The sequence below is a fragment of the Nyctereutes procyonoides genome, unplaced genomic scaffold, assembly GCF_905146905.1.
Source record: "Nyctereutes procyonoides isolate TBG_1078 unplaced genomic scaffold, NYPRO_anot_genome, whole genome shotgun sequence".
NCBI lineage: Eukaryota > Metazoa > Chordata > Mammalia > Carnivora > Canidae > Nyctereutes > Nyctereutes procyonoides.
The window spans coordinates 9655538-9664579 of NW_026575034.1; the positions used below are offsets into that span (position 1 = coordinate 9655538).

At 58.0% G+C, this 9042-nt stretch overlaps 1 protein-coding gene across 3 annotated transcripts in view; it reads left to right on the forward strand.

Annotated features, from left to right (window-relative positions):
• The window catches only part of PTPN5 (protein tyrosine phosphatase non-receptor type 5), a 53552-nt gene extending 47902 nt beyond the window's left edge, over positions 1–5650 (forward strand). For all 3 annotated transcript variants that reach the window (XM_055317824.1, XM_055317826.1, XM_055317825.1), the window contains 6 exons: positions 864–943; positions 1143–1280; positions 1822–1932; positions 4035–4195; positions 4288–4401; positions 4824–5650. In XM_055317824.1, coding sequence (XP_055173799.1) covers positions 864–943; positions 1143–1280; positions 1822–1932; positions 4035–4195; positions 4288–4401; positions 4824–4917 — 698 coding nt within the window. In that variant the 3' untranslated portion in view covers positions 4918–5650. The remainder of the gene's footprint in view (positions 1–863; positions 944–1142; positions 1281–1821; positions 1933–4034; positions 4196–4287; positions 4402–4823) is intronic.
• Positions 5651–9042: the final 3392 nt, after the last annotated feature.

A 9042-nucleotide genomic window follows, 5' to 3' on the forward strand; every position in this document is an offset into this window, starting at 1 on the left:
AGAGCAGAAGCCAGGGCCCCGGCCCCCCACCCCCACGAAGTCCCTGCCCACCCCACGCACCTTCCCCATCTCTAGGCCCAGCCTCTGCGGCCTGACCGAAGAGGCAGTTCAGGGAGGCTCTCGCTGGCACAAAACAGATTCCATTCCAGGAAGAGGAGCAGGAGGTTGTGAGAATCTGTAACTGTGGGATTGAACATGTCAGTCGATGGAGAAAAAAGAAAACACAAAACAAAAACCCTTCGTGCACGTGTGTGCGTCTGCTGCGGAGACCCTGCCATTGCGTCGCAGGTGCAGGAGGCTCGGCTCTCTCCATCCCTCGGCTCTCCCTCAGCTTTCTACCCCCAAATCTCAGCAGCCCTATATATTTGTAAAGCACTTGACGGTTTACATCGCATCTTCCCAGCTGTTTTCTCATTTATCTTCCCAACAACCCTAGGAAGTAGGCAGCTTTACCCCTGTATTTCACACGGGACAGTTGAGGCTTAGGAAGGCCGTGTGCCGTTCAGGTGGACCCAGCCCGTCAGTGACCGTGTGCACCCAAACCCTCGCTGCCCCCGCTGACTGGAATGTGTCCCCTGGGTCATCCTTTTCTTGACTTAGCTCTGTCCTCTCCAGAACATGAGGCCCAGGGAGCCCGGGGCAGCTTGAGGGACCCAGGCAAGGGGCCGGCACTCCTGCTGTGCAGGTAGACACCCAGAGCCACAGAGATAGGCCAGGGTTTTGCTCGCAGGCAGGGGAAGGAGGAACTCCAGGAGCCCCGGAGAGATGTGGGTGCCCTGCAGTGAGCCAGATGGGATGGGCCCCGCGCTAGAGGGGTTGTCGCACCTGTCACATGCCAGCCTCACCCATCTCCCCCACCCCAGACCCCCACAGCAGAGTGTGTCTGACCTCACCAGACCCTGACGACCCTCTGAGTTCCTACATCAACGCCAACTACATCCGGGTACGTAGCCCTATCCCAGTGACACCCCCCCCCCCCCGCGAAAGGGAGGCCCAAGCCAACAGGATCCGTCCTCCGCTTGTCCCTAAGCCAGCGGGGGCTCCTGCCACCCCTGCGCTCCCCGGGGGAGGGCCCGAGGGTGGGGACTGGGCCCAGGGAGCACCACATCGGACCCTGACGGCCTGAACTTGACTGGCCGCAGGGCTATGGTGGGGAGGAGAAGGTGTACATCGCCACTCAGGGACCCATCGTCAGCACGGTCGGTGACTTCTGGCGCATGGTGTGGCAGGAGCACACGCCCATCATCGTCATGATCACCAACATCGAGGAGATGAACGAGGTAGGCGCCCCTGTGCTGTTAGCAGGGGTCTGTCCTTTCCATATTAATCTCTAGAACAATGCTGAGGTTGGTAGCCTGCTGCCAAGGTGAGGGAATGGGAGGCCGGGCAAGGTTAGGCCATTTGCTCAGGGCCACGTGGGTGGGCAGAGCCTGGAGCCGGCCTCTCCACCCCCGCTGTCTGTGACCTGAAACAGGCTGCTCTGCACACCCCCGCCCCCCGCCCCCGGCTCCAGCCAGGGCTCACTCTGCCTGCGTCAGTACCCATACCAACCCATTTCATTGAATCCCCAGAAGAGTCCTTCAAAGTAGGTATTAACTTTCAATTTCCAGATGAGGCAATTGATGCTCAAAAAAGAAAATTTACAGGTTAGGAAGCTGAGATTTGAACCCAGCGCTCTCTAACCGCAGACCTGTTGCCCTTTTATGTCTTGCCCTGCTGGTCCTGGAGAGGAGGGGCTGGCGGCTGGCGGCAGGGAGCAGGGTGGGGGCGCGGGGAGTGGTAGGACTGTGAGTGTACGAAGCCTGGTCTGGGCCCCCGCAGAAGTGCACCGAGTATTGGCCGGAGGAGCAGGTGGTGTACGACGGTGTGGAGATCATCGTGCAGAAGGTCATTCATACTGAGGATTACCGGCTGCGAGTCATCTCCCTCAGGGTGAGGCCAGGGGCCGGGCCGGGCGGATGGGGGGACAGGGCCCAGATAACAGGGCCCAGGAGTGCACTACGGGTGAAATCCAGGCCTGTGTCACTCTCAGGATGTAGCAGGGAGGAGGGAGGAGGGGTGGATGACTTGGGGGCCAGAGGCAGGAGCAAATCTCAGTTGCATTTTATGCTCTCGGAGTCTCCCTGTGTCTGCACTGTCCTTGTCAATGCCTTCCAAGTCTGCTCCAGATGCATTCACGTCGGGGACTGCCTGGGTAAGGGATCCCCAGCAGCACCCCCCCCCCGCCCCGCCCCTTGCTGTCCTGACGACGGAAGGTCTGTTGTAACTTTGAGATCCTACAGTGTGCAGTGTGTCCACCAGAGGGCAGGCACTCCTCGCTGCATTTGGGTTTCACAGGGAAGATCTGTAGTATATGAGCGATACAAAAAGAGTGGGGGGAGGTATTCTCCCACCCTGAGGTCGTGCTTCTTCCAGGTTCAGCATAAGAGAGGAGATTGTTGCCTTGGAATCAGGACGATTCATGGGGTTCTGTTTTTGAGAAGGAAAACTCATATTTGGGGACGGTGGAGCCCAATGTAATAACCCCACAGGTTGCTAGGTTACCAAGCACCAGGAAGCTGAGGCTCTATGTAGAAACTGAGGTCTACTGGCACTGGCAGCCACAGGGTCGGACCCAAGGCCTGAGACTTGTCCCTCTGAACTGCCGTCTCCCACCAGAGAAGGGAGAAGGTGGGGTGTCAGGGGGCACTCAGACCCCAAACAGCAGTGCCCACCTGAGCAGCTCCGAGATCTAGGCCTTATTGGAGAGCTGGAAATGGCAGGAGGCATGGGCAGAGGTTCTAGTAGCTGTCACACCAGATAAGCTGGGGGCCCAAGGAGCCAGCTTTCTGCTTCCTAGAAAGAGGCTGAAGCCAGGTGAGGGCTGCCTCACTGTCTCAGTGCCCTGGGACAGCTTGGGGGTATTTACTTTTGTCCCTGAGTCTTTACAAGCACCTGCCTTTAAGCCTGGTTCTGGGTTGGGTATTGGGTTGGAACACAGAGCTGTCCAAAGCCTGGACTCCCCTAAAGGAGCACCCAGAGATGGTAAGTACCAAGCTAGAGATAGGCAATAAAACAAAAGAAGGGCACTCTGTTAGCCAGGGTGCTCGGGGAGGGCCTCCTGGAAGTGGTGGTACTGAATGGGGTTTTGCAGGATGAGTAGGAGTTGACTCGGTGGCAGAAGGGACAAACAAGTGGGAAGACCATTCCAGGCAGAGAAAAAAAAAAGAAAGGCATGGAAGATGGACTAGCTCTGTGTGTGTGTATATGCGTGTGTGCGTGTGGGTCTGTCTGTGTGTGTGTGTGTGTGTAGCAGAGGAGTTGTCTACAAAGCCTTTGGAATGCAGGAGCACTGAGAACGAGTAGACAGGGCCAGGAGAAGGGCCTGGAGCGCTGGACCCTGTACCTTGTCTTATTGGCCAGACTGAAGAGTAAGAAGAATGGGTTTTACTGGGAGGGAGCAGGAGCCGTGGGAGCGTTCTGAGCAGGAGAGCAGCGTGTCCAGATTGGCGCCGCGGACAGACGTGCTGGGCCACTGTGCGGATGAGCGGTCAGGGAGGACTCGGGGAGGACTGCCACACTGGAGAGATGAGAAAGGCCCGAGTGGAGGCAGTGCTGGCGGGGAGGAGAGAGAACAGACGAGACTGGGAGACGGGCCGGGGGAGGGCAGGTGGAGAAGAGGGGTGACTGATGGGAGACCAGAGGCCGGGCTCTGCGACCTGGGACTCCAGCGTGACTGGGCTGTGCCTTAGGATAAAGAACCAGAGGACGCGGGTTGGGAGAGGGACTCCGCCTCTCTCGGATGGGCCTGCAGCTGTGGGGGTAGAACCGATGGGGAGGACGGGGAGGACGAGGGCCAGCGTCCCTGGCCAGCTCCCACTGCCAAGCTGCTGCCAGCCCCTGTCCGGTGCCCCGTGCTGCAGGTGGCAGACACCACAGGTCCCACTCTCTGGGCCCCCTTGCCACGCTCTTGCTGCCCCCACCCCATCTTTGCGCCAGCTGGTGGGTGCTGCAAGTTCACGTGTATCTGGGGCGGGTCTCTGTCGCCCGGACAGAACGGGACCGAAGAGCGAGGCCTGAAGCATTACTGGTTCACATCCTGGCCTGACCAGAAGACCCCAGACCGGGCTCCCCCACTCCTGCACCTGGTCCGGGAGGTGGAGGAGGCAGCCCAGCAGGAGGGGCCGCGCTGTGCCCCCATCATCGTCCACTGCAGGTGGGTCCTCCCCACCGGCCACCTGGGCAGGGCAGCCTCCCTACTCCCGACGCTGCCCCGTTGCTTACCCCCCACGCCCCCTGTGCCCTCAGTGCAGGGATTGGCAGGACAGGCTGCTTCATTGCCACCAGCATCTGCTGCCAGCAGCTGCGGCATGAGGGAGTGGTGGACATCCTTAAGACCACGTGCCAGCTCCGTCAGGACAGGTCAGCCGGTGTGCAGGGGTGGGGGCACAGCTTGAGTCCCAGGGGCAGCCGGGGGAGCCTGATGCACACATGGGGCGAGGGGCCAGAGGACGCGCTGCCCGTGGACTGGCCGGCAGCAAGTAGAAAGGACGGATGGGTAGAGCGGGAGCTGGGTCCAGACAGCTGGGGGCTGGAGGAGGGGAAAGGGACAGCTGTTGAGCAGGACAGGGGCTTGGGGTGGAGGGGCATGTCCTCTCTGTCTCTGCTTTCGGGCCAAGCTGGGAGGGGCAGCAAGGGGCAGAGGGCAGTAGCCGCCAAGGACTGGCTCCTCCACTCAGCACAAAGACAAGGCCCCCCACAAATGCCTGGTGGTCGTGGGCTTGGGGATCACCCCCCCCCCAGAGCCCAGTAACCCCGTCTGCACCACGTGTCTCTACCCGCAGGGGCGGCATGATCCAGACGTGCGAGCAATACCAGTTTGTGCACCATGTCATGAGCCTCTACGAGAAGCAGCTGTCCCGCCCGTCCCCAGAGTGACTGCACTCCTGCCCTGGGGTCCTCTGGGCACCACCCAGCCTGAGTCGGGGCCCTCACCCTGGCCACAAGCAGAGCCCTGCCTCGGGTCCTGGCCTGCCCCTCTCCCTGACCCTCCTGCTTCCTCCTCTTCGGTCTGCACCCTCCCTCCTCCCTTCCCTCCTCCGTCAGCCTTGGCCTGGCCCCTGCTCCCCAATATAGCTCTTCCTACTGTACATACTGGGGAGTGGGGCGGGGTGGGGGAGTGATGTGCCAGGCCAGGCCTGGGGCCCCAGGGCCTGACCCATGCCACGCAGACCTGGGGCCTCAGTTTTTAACGACGGTTCCATTGCTACTTGATCCAAAACGTTTCTGTGTCGCACTCCAAATGTCCTGCCGCAGCGTGTCTGTCCGTCCATCCATCTCTGCTGTCTGTACCGGACACTGTGTCTCCTCGGCCCGGGGAAAGGGGTAATGAGCTCCAGCCCCAAAGCAGCCCGGCAGAGGTGCCTGCCTCTGGCCCCCACCCCCACGTCCCACCTGGCAGGTGGCATTTTGGTTATTGGGACCAGGATGGGGTGCTCCTGAGGAGTTGGCAGAGAGATCTCAGCTAGGGGGAGAGGTCTCTGGGTTGGGAGGGAGGAGGAGTATTATCAGAGCAGGGGTGACCTCCTGGTGTCAGATGCCCTCAGGAGGCAGTGACCAGCCTGTGAGGCCCTGGGGAGGAAAGGGGAGAGAGGGGCTGTGAACCCAGAGGACCTGGGCCCTGGTGGGGGTGGGGAGAAGGGGGAGCTCTGGGGGGGGGGTCTGGGCCCCAGATCTGTGTGAAACATTTTTCTGTGTCACTGTGGGAAAGCCTTCCCAGAAGTCTCGCTGCGTGTAGCTCTGCGTGTGTTCCTGTGTTAACGCGTGTGTTGAGAGCCCAGCAGCAGGGCATGCATGACTCTTGGCAACTTGTGTTACCTTGGAGCCACGTGTTTTTATTGCTGACTTTAAATATTTATTCCACGGCAGACAGAGACATTTGGTGTCTTTTTATAATTTGCTCGTGGTCATTGAATAGAGCAATAAACGGAGCATTTTGAGCAAAACTAGCCCCCCGGGTCTGTGTGATTGCCTCTCCCCTCGCTGCCTCCCTGTAAGCTGGTGTTTGTGTACACCCTCTACACACACACACACACACACACACACACACACACACACACACACACTCCCTGGTGCCGCCTGTGGAGATTGGAAGTGTGCACCAAACTGATTCGGGCAGGCTTCTCCTGCATCATCACCCCCAACCCATCCAGGAGCCCTGGACCAGGGGAGCCTCAAGGACAGGTGTAGGAGGCTTCCAGAGAAAACAAAGCATCTGGCCAGCCATGAGCTCTGACAGATGGGCCAGAGAGGCCAAAGCTAGGGCAGAGAGACATTTAGGTCACACCCAGGCCCCTCCCTGTTGGCCCACCCACTTATCCCATGAGCCTTACATGTCCCAACAGCAGCTGCAACCTGGAAATTTCCCTTGTAAGGCCTGGGCTGAGAGTGGCCTCTCCCAAGGGGCCCGGAGACTCTGGCCCACGGCTCAGATCCTGAGCCATCCCTGACACCCCTGCTCTATTCTTACCCCTGCCCTCAGGGATGCAGCAAAAGTAGCTGTGGTGATGCTGCTGCTGGCAGGTGGGGTCACTCCAGGGCAGGACTGCTGACCAACCAGTAGGTCCTTAAAAGGATATCAGATCTCCGTGTGGGTTGGTCGAGGGTATGTGGGTATACTACAATGAGGAAACACCCGGGAGGCGCTCAAAGAGCCGGGATGCAGGTCCCAGAGCAGGGGGGCATGCTCTCCAGCCATCCTCCAGCAGGAAGCTGGGCCCTCCCACCCTCCACCCAGATGAGAAGGATAGAGCTGTAGGAGGGGGAAAGGCGAGGGGAGCTAAGATTTCTATCTCTTCCCCCAGGGTGGCCCTGGGAGGCCACTCAAGCTGTGCAGACACTGCACACGTGGAGTACAACAACGTGAATGGTGTCCCCCGGATTTCTGCAAAATGGCAGACTTCCTTGACCCTGGCCCATGTACGTATGCATGTGTATGTGCGTGCATGCACTCGTGCGCGCGTACACACACACACACACACACACACACACACACACACACACACACTACCCGGAGCCCCGCAGCTCAGATGGGCCGCACCCACCAGCAGTGAGAACCCAAGTCTCCGCCAACAGGACCACCACGTCTGGTCTGGTCCCGGGCAGTCCCTCCAGCCCTGGCTCCAGCCACACCTCCCCCACGCCCCTCCCCCCAGAGCAGTGCGCCAATCTAGCTGGGGCAGCTGTGGAGCTCCAGTAAGGGATCGCCCCCAAGGGGCCAGACATTTAAGGAACCCGTGACTCCTGGTGGCTCCACTGTTGGGGCAAAAGAAGGAGACCGCCCGCAGATAGCCCAGGCATAACTGCACCCCCAAGGCCCTGGACACAGCATTCAGGAGTTAGGAGGAACTAATCACACAAAGGTAAGGCTCCCCTCTTTCCTCAAGAAGGGGACAGAGCCGGCTGTCTTCGGAGCCCAGAGCAGGACAGCCAGAGTAACCCAAATAGCGTGAGTGCGCTCCTTGGGGGGTCGCAGGTAGGAGCTACCCCAGGTGAGCTGTTGCACAAGGGAGACCTTATTTGCAGCAGATAAGGAGATCACGGGGAATCATTTCCAAAGCTGTGACTCCCCGAGCAAGGGCGAGTGGATTTCTTTTATTTACGGTCAGGATGCATATTTAGATAGGGGAGCCTTGTCGTGGTATGTAGAGGTGGGCATGAGGTTGCGCGTGCGCCCTAAGGAAACTGCTCATGTACGTTGTATGGTATGTAAAGGAGGCTTGTGCTGCTCCTTGGGTGGAGATTTTAGGATGGTAATAAGGTGCAGATAACTGGTTGCTCCACGGTCCATCTGCACAGGTCTGAGTCGGGAGTTGAGCTCAAACTGGTCTGGGTGGTCTGGGCCGCCCAAGCTCCTGTCCAGGCAGTCCTCACTGCTGGAGGGGTAGTTTCGGCTTCCATCACAGGATGTTGGGCCCCTCGGGTCTTTTGCCCGAGTGAAGAGATGAGCTGTGAAGAAGAGCTTAAAGGAGAATGTAGGACAAAGTTTTGATAGACAACGTTTCAGTGGGTACAAGCAGGTGAGGAGTAAAAGTCAGCTCTTGGGGTCTAGCCGGTGACAGTCTCAGAACTCAGGAGTGGAAGCAGGCAGAGATATGTCATGGTAGGTGAGATGGAAGGTGAGCCTCGAACTGCCTGGCTCAGAACCAGGCTTTTGGATCCCTCCAGGGAAGTGGGCTGGGGGTCAAGAGGCCAGGATTCTAGTCTGAGTGACCTCGAGCAGGTGATTTCTCTCAGACATCAGTGTCCTCATATATAAAGTGTGGGTGGAAAAAGTGCCATGCTGGTTAAACAAAAATGGAACATCCATTCATCAAAATGCTGTAGCTGTTAGCAAGAATGCAGAAAATCTTTATGAACTGGGATGGAGAGCTCTCCAAGATGTATTAAGTGAAAAAGAAAGGGCGGAATAGGAATACCTGAAGTGCAAAAAGAGGACGAGGATAAAAATATACTTGTATTTGCATGAAGGAGCCTGGGAAGGAGCCGAGAGGCCACAAGTGCTTACATGTGGGGGGATGATTGGGAGATGGGAGCTCAGGAGTGGGAGGGAGCCTCTTCATATAGATGTTTATATTGTTTTATTTATTAATTATGAGACTGAATTACTGATTTTTTTAAGTATAAGAAATGAAAAAAAAAAAAGAAAAGAAAGCTCAACCTCTGTCCTTTCCCAGTCACAAATGAAAGCAGAACTATGGAAACATGCTATCATCTGTCCTAGCATTCCACCGATGCCAGGGGTCCCCAGGGCCCAGGAGGAAAATGTCCGCTTCCTTCTAAGGCCTACTGTAGTATGGCTTAGTCAGGAAGTCCCTTCTTAGGTCTGACTTCATTCCCTCCTGATGAAATATTGGGCACCGCCTCCCTAGTTCCATGTAGCTATCACTCTGTATCCTCAGCTCCCCCTGGGCCTTACCCCTTGGATCCCTGGGTAAATCTAAGCCCTACATTCTCTCCCCCTGAGAGTTGGAATGGTTTGGGGTTACTTGGTGGGTGACAGGC